The sequence below is a fragment of the Triticum dicoccoides genome, chromosome 5A, assembly GCF_002162155.2.
Source record: "Triticum dicoccoides isolate Atlit2015 ecotype Zavitan chromosome 5A, WEW_v2.0, whole genome shotgun sequence".
NCBI lineage: Eukaryota > Viridiplantae > Streptophyta > Magnoliopsida > Poales > Poaceae > Triticum > Triticum dicoccoides.
The window spans coordinates 371095145-371110645 of record NC_041388.1 but is presented as its reverse complement, the minus strand read 5'-3'; the positions used below and the strand labels follow the sequence as shown (position 1 = coordinate 371110645).

Here is a 15501-nt window from a genome sequence, read left to right as displayed (position 1 = left end):
CTGGCTTTAGGCATGATTAAATCTTAAGAAAATATTAAACATGTTTAAAAATTATTTAAAAAATTGCGGACACACATTCGGCCTACACTTCTGGAAACAAAAAAGACAAAATATTCACCCAAACCCGACACTATTCACAGTTGAATTTGTCATGTTTGTATCTCTAATTGTAGATTGAGTTTTGAGCTGTTTTTTTGAAGTTGTAGACATAAGCATAGGTATATGTTGTCAAATAATTGAAGAATTTTTTGGACTGTCTATTTTTCTTTTGAATTGATCATACGATCTTTATTCTACTCCCCAGTTTTATGGCGTCATGCGATGCCGTGCTCTGTGACGAAATCATAGAAACCTCACCAGATTTTCCACTGTTTCTTTACTCGACTCGATGAGGCCTTGAAACGCAGCCGGCAGTCGCACCGGCCGCCCGGCCCTGCCTTTCGTTTTCAGGAGGAAGCTGGCACTTGCAGCGAGTCACTCGCTCCCCTAGTCCGATTCACTGACCGTCGGGCCCAGGGTTCGGCCAGGCCCACGAGTCAGTCAGGTTGTGCACAGTGCACAAGTGCAGCGGTGTCGTAGATGTCGACATCGGCCAGTGCCATGGCGACCGTGCGACGTCGCCGCCGACGCGAAACGGGAGGCGCTTTGCTTCCCATGGCAGTAGTATAAACAGCCGTCGCCAGTCGCATTCCATCCGCAGACGAGGGAACAATCCACACATCTTCCAGTGCTGTGCTGTGCCGTCGAACCCGCCGCCGGCGCCCGCGACGATGCGTGACCAGGAGGCGCCCACCCAACTCCCCCGCTCCCCCGCCACCGCCGGGACTCACCATCCCCCGGCAACGCAGCCGCCGCCAGCCGCCGCTGCCAGCAACGGCGGCGGGAGATCGCGCCTCCTCCACCTCGCATTCCTCTGCCTCGCCGCGTCGACGGCGGCGGCCTGGTTCGTGGAGCCCTTCGTGGCAGCCGCGGAGTCCCGCCTGCCCGCGTCCGCCGTCGCCGCCACGGTCCTGCTCCTCGCCGCGTGCTTCCACCTCACGGTCCACGTCGTCCACTCCTTCGCCGCGCCCTGCCCCCCGCGCCCCGCCGCCACCGCCGCGGTCAAGGCCGCCGCGACGATCGCCGTCACCGTTGGGGTAGGGGTCGCTTCGTGCCTTCACGGTGCCTGTGGAGCTCCGCACGAGTACAGAACAGCTTATAACTGAACGAGGCTTGGATTCGGGTATGTTGTTTCTGTGGTGTAGGTGCTGCTTTTGATTATACTGTTACTGCTGTAATTATTGTGAATGAAATATACCCAGGAATTGGTAACAGAAGGTTCTCCATTGAAGTGTCATAAGATATCGATTGTTTGCTTGCTTGCCGGTGGTGCCTGACCTGTTTACTGTCAGTAGGATCGTTTCTAACAAGTCACACACTGTATTCAAGAGAAGGGGAAAAACATGTTCGACCTCCAAATATATCCAAGTATATGCAATCGAAATTTGGGTGTTGTTAGCGACACCTTTGTGATGTCCATTTCAATTTGGCACAATCATGGACCGACGACCGTAAGAAATTAGCCTTTACAGCTTACATGGTTTACATAAAAGAATTTAGAGCTAGCAGAACAAGAGAAAAAACTTTATTCAGAAAACGAAAATTAGACTAATGGCAATCAAAGAATTGTGAGCGAACCTGATTTCCCGCATATTTTTTCAGTATATTTTGTTTCAGATATTAAATATTGAATAATTTTGTGGCCGAATTCAGTATCGTTCTGCCGACTTGTATGATTCTCACATGTTTTATTGAAAATATTTTTCGTTATTCCTTGGGAAACCTTAATTTCCAATAGCTCAGTGACAGGATAGTTCTTAGTTAATAGGGAGATGGCGCAAATTACTGTGAAGATAAATGTTTCGATTTTCATAGCATCTAGTATAAGAAGGATGCATGTGATATCTTATAACCGTTTGTTTTTTCCTATTACCTAAGTGAAACTTCAAGGTCCACACAATAATTATTCTGCTCCTTGCACAGTGTAGCCTAGACAAGCTCTTAACTCCAAGAACAGTAATGCTGTTTCAGAATGATGATGCATAGATCACTCTAGCATTTAAGGTACCAACTTTATAATGTTCCTCACTAAAAGTTAAGCTATAAAATAAGTTGCTAAAATGTTTCCAAGTGCACTAAGCTGTGCCATGTTCTGTATCAATAAATATATAACCAGTACAATAGCCATCGTAACTAAAAGTGCTTCTGCTGTAGATGATGTCTCTAATAGCGCAATAGTTATAGGTCATTCCGGTATGAAAGTGCAACAGAAGTTAGTGGCTAGTACAACAGAAGTTCCACGTACAGACAGTTTGTATCCTGTACGAACTGGGATGCTCTACGTGTGATCTCACTCCTTCAACATGTTAGTTTAAATTAAATAAATATGTACAATTGCTTTGTGCTTTCACTCTTTGTCACATTGACAGTGTTATCAGAAGTTCGACTTCTATATGTACAACAATGAAGCACCCGACTTAGATACATATCGCATATTATTTTATAAAGCTGCTGGAGTTAATACTTAAAGTTTGAACCTTCCATTCTGTAGCAACAATTTTCTTGATTGAGCTATATTATCAGAGAAGAAACATCTTATGTTCTTTCTGAACCACGAAGAACTCTAAGTTTGATGCATCAGGACATCACGGCGGCAAATGTAGTGCATTCCTACTTATGGTCATGTTTTAATGAATGAGCCAATTGTATACTTGGAATGCATTTCTGACCCTCTGTTTCATGGCTCAATCCTGGCACCTGAGACTGACTAGCCTCATCAATTGCACTTTTAAGGAAAATTGCTCATGGCATTCTGATGACACCTTGCATTTACATCCTACAGAATCATCCTTGTGCAATCAATCCTACAGTTAGATTCCTATTGGTTTGCATATCTGTCAGATTTTTACTTGATTGGGTATCTGATGGCATCATTGTCTGGTGATAATGGTGTACACTTAGGTTTTCACTTCATTCTGTTATGTGTCATTTTCTATATGTTATTCTGAAGACGAAAACAATGCCAAATCACATGGAGCTTGGCATGACAAGTACATCAGAGATTGTGCACGACTCTTGTATTTTTTTTTCATCCCCTGTTTTCTCTGGACGTTCCTGATTAGAGCAGAAACATGATATTCTACAAATGATTCTGTTGTATGAGTGCTATATAGGCGATGTAATAACGAACATTTGGAGTACTCCTTGCCTTGGTTTTGGTTTCCAGATGCACCGATGATGGTTCTCCCAAAAGTCTCCTCATAATTTATTTGCAGTTCTTTTTTCAACTCAAGGCTTCTCAATTATAGTTTTTGAGTATATGATTCATTAAGATTGATGTCCTATCAGATATTGATAATTTATGATATCTTATACACAGATGCATAACAGACCTTCAGTTCTGGTGGTTGCATTCCTATTGGGCTATCTCTCATCTCAGCTGGACGGGTGAGATTTAATTTAAAGAAACATGCATTTCAGTTAATCTATTGTCATGTAGCTAGCTTGTCAAACGTTCTTCTGTACAGTTTCACAGTTGGAGCTTATTATTGCAAAGCTGATGTTGACTTGACCTTAATCCTTTCGCGTCAACCTTCAATATGTCAGGTGACATGTACTTGCCCATCCCTCACCATTTATATTTACTGATAAACATGTGCTCGGTCCAGCTTGCAAGTATTAACTGACACCATCAACATTAACTTGTCACAGTGTTAGTTTCATGTTGCATTATTTTCTCTATTTTCTTAAAGAATCACAGAAACCTTGCATGCAATTTTTTCAAGTACACATTCACTTTCTTAAAGAATCACAAAAGCCCAGCATGTCAATTTTTTCAAGCACTCATTTCATTTGCGAACAATGGATGATATTGGACCAAAATTTATGCAAATGAAAGAAGCATTGGGCATCCCTTTGAACTAGACCATTGATTTGTAAACAACATCTTGATCGCTCCTCTGGCATTTTGGTTTTCGGCCCGGTTTCCCTCATGAACGGGGTCAATTTGTTTAGGTTTTTGATCTGGTTTTCCTTATAAACTGGATCAGTTCTCAGGCATTTTGGCCACTTTGAGTAATATATTCAGGTGGGGGAACTCCCCACCGTGATTCTCAAAGAAAAAAAAACATCTTGAACAACAATCCTTGCGAAAATCAAAACCGGACTTTTGTCACACTGTTTTGCATCCCTATATTTATCTAACACCCATTGTCACTATCAAGAAGAAAGGTGGGCGTAAGTCCCCTGAGACCTTTCCAAAAACTATAAAGAAGAAAAGAAACACAATCCACAAATCCAAAACAAACAAACCGATGTGACATTGTATCACATCTCTATGGTATGTACATACCATTCTGTCCTACTCACTTCCCTACCTTAGTCCTATGCCCCCCTCTCCCGATTGTAGCTCGACGACCTTTGTTGCCGTCGCTGCGCACCGGTGAATCCGGTAATGAGCCCATCGCCGCGGCGGAGCACAATGCCGGCATGGATTGCTGAGTCGGGGTACTTCTGCCGGTGCCTGTCTTGATGGTTCTGGCGTGGGTGCTGGTGCTTCTCCTCGACCTCCACCTTCATGTCCACTACCTTGTCCTCCTCCACAATGACTGTGAACACAAATGGGCCCACAGGGAAGAAGTCATCCATGCCGAGGACGGGCTCGAGGGCCTTGACCACCTCCCTCATGGTGGGCCTAGACTTTGGGTTCTGGCTGAGACACTTGTATGCCACCAGTGCTGCCACCTCGGCGCCTTTGCATGAGTATTGGCACTCGAGAGCTGGGTCCATGACTTTGTACAACCTGTCAGAGTGCTTGAGGTATGGTCTAGCCCAGTCGACCAGGTTCTGTTCCCTGAGTCGCCGTGCACGGTCCACTGATCGCAGCCCAGAGAGGAGCTCCAGGAGCACCACACCAAAGCTATATACATCGCTCTTGGCGGTCAAGTGGCCTGTCATGATGTACTCTGGCGCTGCATAACCATGCGTCCCCATGACACGTGTTGTCACGTGTGTCGCGTCGCCCTGAGGCCCATCCTTGGCCAGCCCGAAGTCGGACAACTTGGTGTTGTAATCCTGAAATCAAGCATTGAAATTTTGTTAGGGAAATAGCACGAAGTGAAATACAATGCGTTACAAGCTGAACAATTTTCTCAAAGTAGATGCAAGGTAAATATATGTGTACAATTGTACTACTGTTCGTGAATTACTAATCTGTAGGTGTTTCTGTGAACTTGACATTGAATGCTAAATGTATCTCAATTAATTGGATTCCTCAGATTTGGCATTCATCCAAGAATCTTCAGAGTTTCAGTCAGGTCAGAGCTGCCCATAGCACACTGGGCCAGCTAATAAGTTCAGAAACATGGCATCTTGGATGGTTCAACTGGTCAAAAGCTAAAGGTTGGAAATTAAGATTTGAGATCAAATTATTTGTCGTTTTTCAGACACTTTTGTAGTAATTCCAGCGTAAGAGGTGTGAAGTTGTGTTCGACCCCATTTGCTGGTAACCACTACTACAGTTCCCAAATGACAATCATTTTCAAAACTGCTTCTTTTCTTTACAGAAAGTCTGAAGTTACGGGAGGCTTACCAAGTCGAGCAAGATGTTGGAGGCCTTGAAGTCGCGGTAGATCACCGGCGGGTCGGCATCATGGAGAAAGGCAAGGCCCTTGGCCGCGCCGACAGCGATCTTCATCCTTGTCATCCACGGGAGAGAGCCATTGGTACCTGAAGATGGTAGGATGTTTCAGATCAGTTTCCTCCTCCACGTTGACCAAGAGTTGTAGTAACTTGCAAGCACCAGGAAGTTGGTAGGATAAATATTTTTTTAATCCAAAATATCCAGTGTCCCTTTTTAGTAAATATCCAATCTCCACATTCATCTGATTTTAAAAAGAGAAAATGTGTGTTGTTCTTTTGGAAGGCAGAGCCATGAGTTGGTTGCGAGATCTTATGGGTTTCACCTCTAGCCTACCCCAACTTGTTTGGGACTAAAGGCTTTGTTGTTGTTGTTGTTGTTGTTCTTTTGGAAGGCAGAGAGCAGCTCAGCTATCCTCTTGACTTAGAGAAAAGAAACTTCAGGGGACAAGAACAGCTCGTCGCTGATGGAACAGATGGCACTCGTACGTGCCTAGATTTCCAAATTAAAACATTTCTTTATCTTGCTGGTCTCGACAACAACCAAACAAACTAATCCTCAGAATGATTAATTGACAGCAGAAAGCAGTGAAGAAGTAACTCACTTTTGAAGAGGTGCGTCTCCAGGCTCCCGGCGTTCATGAACTCGTAGACCAGCATCCGGTGCTCGTCCTCGTAGCAGTACCCGATCAATTTCACCAGGTTGTTGTGCCTCAGTTGCCCAAGGAAGAAAACCTCAGCCTACAAGAGCAACCCATATAAGTCATCCATTCATGAACCAGACCTCGAAATTGATCTGCTGGCGCGTGCATTGCACTCTGTTCAGCACCCACCAGCCACTCCTTGTGGCCCTGCGTGCCGCAGTCCAGGTCGAGGTACTTGACGGCGACGGGCTGCGCGGCCAGCCCGGGACGGAGCTTGTCGTCGACGGCGCCCTTGTAGACCGGGCCGAAACCGCCGCAGCCGAGGTAGTTGGCCCGCGAGAAGCTCCCGGTCGCCGCGCGGAGCTCGGCGTAGGTGAAGGCGTGCAGGTTGGAGCCGGACAGCGTGATGGACAGGTCCTCCGGGGACAGCGTCCCCGACGAGCTGAGGCTCTTGAAGGACATCCTCGACGACGACCTCGCGCAGCCTTTCCCCCGCCGCCCGATCCGCCGCCTGCAGTCGTCGTCGTCGTCCGCCACTCGACCCCCGCCGACGCAGCACGAGAACGGGTTCCAAGATTTGGCGGCCATGGCAAAGAACCGAGAATCTCCGCGTATATCAATATCGTAGGAGGATCAAGAATGTTTCCCGCCACCCGGGGGCTGTGAGTGCAGGGGAGGTCGGGCGAGGGAGGGAGAAGGTCAGGTGAGCAGGACTGGAGAGAAGGAGAAGGCGGGGATCGGCTTGGGTGGAGGATGGAGTGGCTGGCCGGGCCTTTATATAAGTGTGGAGTGCGGGCCTCGCCCCTGCCGTAGGACTCTGATCGGAGGAAACAGGGGAAGGGAATATGGTGGTGGTTGGTGGCGCGAACGGCTCGCCCCTCCCTCCAACGGACCAGAGTTTCTACCGGCGAGACGACGTAGGTTTTCGTTCATGGAGTTGACTCAAACCTTGTTTGTGGGAACGAACATGGGTGGATCAAAGTGACGGGCATGTCACACCGCGGTTTCATATACCAAATCGAACCGCGGGTTCGCGTTTGTATGGTGAAAAGTTGTTCGGGGGTGGACCATCGGACGTACGCTAGGATGATTAAATTGACTATTCAACCTACTACTAACAGAGTACGTGGTTTTGCGCTACTGTCGCCGTGGGTTTATGCTACAGCTACAGGTGCCTTTAGCCCTTTTTTAAGCCCTGGCCGTGTAACAGTTGCTTCAATATGCAGGAACGACCGGTCGAACCGTACCTGAAATAAAATTGACAGAAAGCGCAGGGCCTTTTATTTAGCTAAACTATTCACCTTGGGACATTCTAATTTGGACTTTGTGCAGGCCGTTCCGGTGAAAAGTAGAGTGAATTGCTCGAGGGACCGGAAGTTTCAAGATCAACAAACAAAGAAGAAGAGAACGGCCTGGTAAGCTGAATATCTTTTCTTATGAACACCTGAGTTGTTACTACCTGTATCTTTAAGAAATAGGCGAAATGCAAGGTTGCGCACCCGTTTTACCGGTCAAAATTATACGTTACTCCGTTTTACCGAGTAAACATGATAGAAGTTCCAACAGTAGTCCAAAGCAAAAAAAGAATTTCGCTTACTTTTTTTTGCAGTCAATTTCGCTTACTTTAGTAGGTAGTACAGATTAATACAGTTCAGGTTAGTCCTGGGCTCCTGGCTAGAGAGAAAAACACGTTGGCTTATTTTGTCGGGAGCCGATATAATTGTGTAGACTGGCATAAAATATGAATATCGTAAATTTTACACACATGAACCACATGTAGTCATTTTGGGAATAGACACATCACACATGTAAACCATAATCATCTTAAGCATTGTACAATTCGGCTAGAGTAAACTATGGATGTTGCTTTTCTGTTGGCTCTTGTGTGATAACAGTAGAAGTGCACGCTGCCTTTGCGCATAATCATGGCATTTGATGCCGCGCAAGTCGTGCCGGAGAGGATTAGGGTTGAGTAGCCGACGTGGTCTACGTACAGCGGAGTAGGGGCTCAACCGGGAATCACCTTTTGCCGGATAATGCCATGCAGTGCAGACAGGGGCAGTGTTACCATCAGAATGTTTTACAAGTAAACTCAATCGTTCTTCTTTCTCAGGTTACCTCGTGCCTCTTTGCTACAGGTAGATTAACTAGATTTGCTGCCTAGTCATAGCTCACCCTTTCCATCGTCCTTGCTATCAAATTATCAAGTGGCCCAACTGGTAGAACCTTAGCCGGTTTGGAGTTAGTTTTCTGCCTAATCCTAGTTGCAAACTAGGCGAAGGAATTCGATTCCTAGAGTCTAGCTAGAGATGTAGAGCCTCGTTGATTCACAAGAATTTTAAAACGCAGGAACAAGAAAATACAAAATTGAAGTGGCATGCCCACTTAATCCTATACATAGGATTAACAAACCACAAGATTTTGGTAGTACGGACGTTGTAGTAACAATGTTGTTAATAGTAACAACGTTGACGTGCTCTGGGCTGTATTTATTTCGTGTAGCAGTTGTACAACTTGATGCTTTGGTAGCTTCATGGATCATCATGAAGTTCATGTCCGATGAACTTGTTAATAACAAACCTGAAAACTGTCGTCCGTTAGTTCCACAAGACACCGGATGTAGCTGCCTGCCCGTACCATATCGGAACCTCCCTAGGCGCAAAATCTTTCATCACCAATTATATAGGACATCTTACAAGTAGTCGGAGGCTAGCGAACATCCTGTCCATTGCTAGAAAGACAAAGCGAATCATGAGGCCACACGCCTTATCTTGTAAACAAACCTGAAGAAGTCCACGTGTAGGTGCTCTAGTCTCTGGCTCTGTCTTGTCTCCCTGCGAGTTGAATTCAAAAATTTCCAAGGGAGATGTCGTATCGGCTCACCGCCGTTTCACATAGAAACAGCCTTAGCTAGGTCACACGTTTGGAAATGTGATCTTAATTCTTGCTCCTCCAGAGGACTGTTTTAATTAGCCCGCAGCCCCTCTTGGAAAAAGTCAATCGTCGAAACTTGTCTTCCGAGAAAATGGCAGGAAAAGGAAGGGAAGCCACGCAAGAAGGTCTTTTTCGTGCCCGGGTGATGAAAGAAACGTTCCGATGCGCTGTTCAATGCCTGCGTTGCCCAGCGATCTCATGCGCTCGATCGTTCAACGGAAATGATTCTTGACTTATTTTGATTTGAGGCTGAGGTGCTCCGGCGGACTAGGGGTAATACCCTTCTTCTGATTCTGGATTGTTCTTCGCTGTCGAATTCCTTTCTAGATTCTTCTTTTACTCTTGGTCGGGGAAGAGTTTTTACCATCACCCGCAGAAAAGAGGAAGAGGAGTTTTTACAAGGTCGGTAGCGTTACTGCAACGACGATCGGTGATACGGAGGGTGAAAGGTCTTGCGGTTTCTACATGCAGCGACGGTAAAAACGTGCTTGCTTATCATGTCAGGTCAGACGCCCACGGCTCCGGTTGGTTGGCTTGCGTTGCACCGAGAGAGTCTGAGACGGTGGCGCTTACATATCGGCCCTTTTTTTCCCCTCTCCATGATGATAATGGATGGATGGATGCACCGGCCAATCCAACAAGGCGCTCATTAGTCATTACCGAACTCGACCCCAGGGGACACTGACAGCGACCATTCCAAAGTCCAAAGGTAGTACCTTCCGCACATCCGGGATCCAGCGAGGCCGCCCAAAATCCGGTTAACAATCCTTTCAAAAGATGCACGAACAATATTCTACACTACATCGGATGCCAGCAAGGGATTCAGTCTTTTTTGTTGAGGGAAAGCAAGGGATTCAGCTGAACAGTTGCAAGTTGCACCGCTTTCTATCCGGACGCCACGCCTCCACGCGCGCTCCGGACGCAAGCGACCACGCGGCCCACGAGCCAGTCGGTCGGGCCGACGGCAGAGCGGCTAGGCGACACCGCCGGCGAGTCAACTGCAATCCCTCTCCGGCTTTTTAACCCCCGCTCCTCCTAGGCGAGGCGGGGGTGGCACGGGAGGAAGCGTACGCGCGTACCTGCTACACGGTCGGCGGTTCGCCCGTCGCCGGCAGCGCACGCGGACACGTGGTTGGCCGTCGGGCTCCCCGGCCCCGCGGCGCGGCGCACCGGCGTGCCGGAAAAGCTGCCGGTGGCCCGACGTGCGCGAGATCCCAGGGCTGGCATCGGGGCCGATTATTCTTCCTCTTCCGGCAGCCGGCAGGTGAGGTGACCTCGAGCCCGCCGTATCCTGGGTCGTATCAGGCCGGACGTTTTAGTCCACGCCGTCCGAACGATGGAAACGGATTAAAAGTTACAAACGGCGTCGTGTCGTTTTCGGGGCGGGGCAGGGCAGGAGGGCGCGACGGGTTCTCGTGCGCGCGTGCGTGGCGTGGGTCGCATGGCGTCGGAAGCTGCCGAAATGAGTGGATGGATTTCGTGTACTCGCAGACTCCACTGCTACTGCGTGCGCACGACACTGCGACGTGCGCGTGGGAGCAGGAGAAGGGCGTAACCTGATCGAACACTAGCAGACCGAGAGCCGATCGAGCAGCCGCACGCATACCCCCCATTCTGTGGTCTGGCGCCGCCGCGGGCCTCCGGGAGGGAAAAATCAAAAATGGGTCGGCAAACATCAAAGTACAGCAAACTTGCCATAACATGCCAAATAATGGTGTCATTAAAATCTGATTTGAGATGCTCTTAGACATTTCCTTTTCTTTCTTTTTTGGTGTCAGCTGACACTGACATACACCAATGGCTCTGCCCTGGGCCCGTCACTGGCGGCAGCACCATCGCGCTCTGCCATGCCATTCCTTTCCGTTCACGACGCCGCTGCGAGGATAGGCTTCTCATTCCGGGGATATTTCGCGCCTGCTGAACCTCCTTTTGATTTTGATTTTGATTTTGGGAGGAAAAGGGGCACGCCCCATGTACTTTTGTCATTCGGCGCCCTCCCTTGTCTCCTCCAGCAAATATCTCAAGCCTACTGACAAGTGTTCGGCAACAACCGTAATATCAATATTGGGGTTGCTTCGGGCCGCCCGTCAAGTCATGCTTCTTCATACCAATACACTATAGAGAGGACGCTCTTGCAGCTAATTACTATCCTTCACTTCCTCGGCACGGTGCTGCGTGTGCTGTCTAAAACTTATCCGGCTCCGATGCTTTCTCTCCTCTTCACCTCAATCTTACATTACGTACGTGTCAGATGTCGCTGTGGCGTCCGAGCTGCATGCAGGAAAATATCTCCGGCCCAAACGGACTCTGAAATATCTTCCATGCCGTGAAATTATAATAAAGAATGAGGTCTGTGTTTCGTAACTTCTCTTCTTGGAGATAAACGGAACCAAAGTGTGCAAAACGACGGCACCGTCGGTGAATTACAGTGAAGAGAAGCTGCAGACGGAGGAATCACACAAAATACACCGGCGCGTGTTCTCCGACTTGACCAAGCCAACTCACGGCTGCAACTTGGAACTGCTCCCTCTGTCCAGGAAAGCTTGTCCCTCCAAATAGATGTATTTAACATCAATTAGTGCTAAATAATCTTTTCGGACAAAAAGATTATTTATGAGGCATCCGATCAAAAGCGAGTGGTCAATATTGAAGCACGGTGCATAACTACAGTAGCAACATGTGTACCAGTGCTTCTCCATTGTACAAAACATAACTATAGCTTTCTGTGGCATCAAATCTCAAGATCCGGTCGAGTAGGTCTCTCAGATGTGCTTGCGGTGACTTTGTCAATCTCAAGTTCCGCCGGTTCAGTCTTTCGCATGTGCTCATAGGGGGTAAGGTGTGCGTGTGTGTGTTCATAGGGATGAGAGTACGTACATGTTTATGAGCATTTGCGTCGGTACCGTGTTTCTAAGAAAAGACTGTAACATTTTTTTATTTAATCCGCGGTCGTTTTGACATGCACAAGACTCTTGTGACGCCCTACCGCCACTACAGAAAAGCTCCTACCCGTGAGACACCCCCTCCCCCGCGTCGCCGCCGTCAGCGGTTGCCTGACCGACCCATGGTGGCGGCGGGGCGGCCCTTCCTTCTCCTGCTCCCCTCTCTATTTGACCCCGTGGCGGCTCCCGGTTTCCTTCACGATAGTGCGTGTTGCTGGTCCTAGTTCGCCTCAGCTCCAGTGATTTGATTGCTCATGGAGGAGACATGGTGGTGCCGGCCTCTCGATCTTGCTTCGGGGACCTATCCTAGCATGGGTTCTCCTTGGCCGCCGTTGGTCTTTTCCCAGTCGGGCTCCCACTGGCGTGCCTCGAGCCAGGTTAGGGCGCGTTTGGTTACCTGCACCGTTTTTTGCCACTTTGCATACTTGTCCCGGTTGGGTCTAACTGAGCATATACAGGCTAAAAACCAACATCTGCATGTTGGTTGGTTGCCTGCATCTTCTCTAGGCTAAATGTGCTAAAACGAAAGGCCCGCTATTTGGTTGCGCACTTGTTTCAAGGGAATCACAAGTCCGGTTGTTTGGTTACATCCAGGACAGTTGTGTGGCAACCTCCTACTTGATGTGCTGAGCTTACCAAAGGCACACATGAACTAGCAAGAACTAAAGTAGTAGCAACAGAACGATCTTAGGATAAAACATAAGTCTTAACCATGCCGAACAAGTTTTAAACCAACACAGTACGATAAGTTCTAAACGAAACCGAAGTCCTAAAGCATGAACAACCAAGGATTGGACCACACGAGCTCAGGCGGTCAAGGCGAAGGCATTGCCGTGCTCCTTGCACTTGGTGACCACCTCCATGCCCTCATCGTTGAAGAAGGTCACCTTCATGGTGTTGGGGGACAACAGCTTGAACGTCAGCATGTATCCGATCATGATCTGGTGAACGGCGGCGAAGGTGGCCCAACCCTGATCAAGGATGACCCTGCCGCCGATCACCCTCACCGTCACCCTCCACGCGCAGTCGGTGTTCGTCTTTAGCTTGAACTCTGTAGGGATGGCGGGGAAGTACTTTCTGAAGTCCAGAGGCAATGGCAGACTCTCTATCTTAGGAGCAAGGATAACCTTGCATAAGTGGTTTGACCCTCACTCCTGATGGAAATGGCCATAGTTCCTCCGCTTGGGGCTTGGGTGATCCAGCACTTGCACTTCGTTCAATGGAGGCACAACCTCCCTGCCCTTCTCCAATGGTGGCACCACCTCCTTGCCCTTGTCCATCTGCATTATGAACAACACGCATATCCATGGTCAACATTCATTCATATCGGGCTAACGCTCATATATTAACCCAACCCACAAACCCAACACCGCATCCAAGTACAGCCAGTACAAGGCGCCTCAAGACCGGTGTGCCACGGCGTACTGGATTAGTACGTTCGGGTCGCCGGGGTCCGACAACGATGAGGTGCAGATGGTGGCCAGGGCGCCGGCGGCATGCGACCGTGCAAGGCCCATCGTTCTTAACAAAGATGATGAGGAAGAAAAAAAGATGACTACGCCCCTCCCGCCGCTCGACACGACTCCAAGGTCGCCGCGGCTAGACAATCCAATCTCCCCCCGATGTGTTCAATCCCCCCTAAATCTTCAATGGCGTGCTCTAATCGAATCTAGCCCGAGTCAAAAGCAGTGAATGTACACAGAGAACGAGGTCTTACTACCATGTCCGATGCGCTCCGGTGGAGGTCTGCAGTCGCTCTGGTGGTTGCCGTCGCCGTCATCAATCGATTCGTAGTAGAGCTCAGGTGGTCGCCATCATTGCCGTCACCGGTGTGAGTGGGGAAAAGGGGAGAGAGCGGTGAGAAGGGGGAGGTGAGGGTAATTTATGACGACGCGTCTGGAAACAACGTGACATCTCGGGACCGCACCCACGCGTGCAACCGTCCACGCCCACGTGCCTAGGGTTGCATCGCTCGGGCCTGGCTGAGGAAAAATGACCAATTTGAGTGTTCCGAGGGATGTAGGCCCGGAGGTGCTTTAATCTTCGTGCTATGTGCTATCTCTTGAGCACTGCGTTGGTTTTCCCCGAAGAGGAAGGGATGATGCAGCAAAGTAGCGTAAGTATTTCCCTCAGTTTTTGAGAACCAAGGTATCAATCCAGTAGGAGGCTACGCGCGAGTCCCTTGTACCCGCACAAAACAAATAAATCCTCGCAACCAACGCGAATAGGGGTTGTCAATTCCTACACGGCCACTTACGAGAGTGAGATCTGATAGATATGATAAGATAATGTTTTTGGTATTTTTGTGATAAAGATGCAAAGTAAAATAAAGGCAAAATAAAAAGCAAATGAAATAACTAAGTAGTAGGAGATCAATATGATAAAGATAGACCCGGGGGCCATAGGTTTCACTAGTGACTTCTCTCGAGAGCATAAGTATTCTACGGTGGGTGAACAAATTACTGTTGAGCAATTGACAGAACTGAGCATAGTTATGAGAATATCTAGGTATGATCATATATATATGCATCACGTCCGAGACAAGTAGACCGACTCCTGCCCGCATCTACTACTATTTCTCCACTCATCGACCGCTATCCAGCATGCATCTAGAGTATTAAGTTAAAAACAGAGTAACGCCTTAAGCAAGATGACATGATATAGAGGGATAGACTCATGCAATATGATGAAAACCCCATCTTGTTATCCTCGATGGCAACAATACAATACGTGCCTTGCTTCCCCTACTGTCACTGGGAAAGGACACCGCAAGATTGAACCCAAAGCTAAGCACTTCTCCCAATGCAAGAAAGATCAATCTAGTAGGCCAAACCAAACTGATAATTCGAAGAGACTTGCAAAGATAACTAATCATACATAAAATAATTCAGAGAAGATTCAAATATTATTCATAGATAGACTTGATCATAAACCCACAATTCATCGTCTCAACAAACACACCGCGAAAAGAAGATTATATCGAATAGTTCTCCACAAGAAAGGGGGAGAACATTGTATTGAGATCCAAAAAGAGAGAAAAAGTCATCTAGCTAATAACTATGGACCCGTAGGTCTGAGGTAAACTACTCACACTTCATCGAAGAGACTATGGTGTTGATGTAGAAGCCCTCCGTGATCGATGCCCCCTCCGGCGGAGCTCCGGAACAGGCCTCAAGATGGGATCTCGTGGATACAGAAAGTTGCGGCAGTGGAATTAGTTTTTTTGGCTCCGCATCTGATTGGTTGGGGGTACGTAGGTATATATAGGAGGAAGGAGTATGTCGGTGGAGCAATAGGGGGCCCAC

The 15501-nt window shown here is 48.1% G+C and overlaps 2 protein-coding genes across 2 annotated transcripts; one reads left to right on the top strand and one right to left on the bottom strand.

Moving 5' to 3' along the window:
- Nucleotides 1-609: 609 nt before the first annotated feature.
- Nucleotides 610-1300, top strand: LOC119301568. The gene has a single exon (XM_037578561.1). The coding sequence runs from the start codon at nucleotides 771-773 to the stop codon at nucleotides 1203-1205; it is 435 nt and encodes a 144-aa protein (XP_037434458.1). The 5' UTR covers nucleotides 610-770; the 3' UTR covers nucleotides 1206-1300.
- A 2817-nt stretch (nucleotides 1301-4117) lies between these two features.
- LOC119301567 (serine/threonine-protein kinase RIPK-like) lies at nucleotides 4118-6908 on the bottom strand. The gene is made up of 4 exons (XM_037578560.1): nucleotides 6510-6908; nucleotides 6282-6417; nucleotides 5630-5766; nucleotides 4118-5112 (listed from the first exon to the last, which is right to left on the bottom strand). Exons 1-4 carry the CDS (start codon nucleotides 6906-6908, stop codon nucleotides 4423-4425), a joined length of 1362 nt encoding a protein of 453 aa, XP_037434457.1. The 3' UTR covers nucleotides 4118-4422.
- Between the last annotated feature and the right edge of the window lie 8593 nt (nucleotides 6909-15501).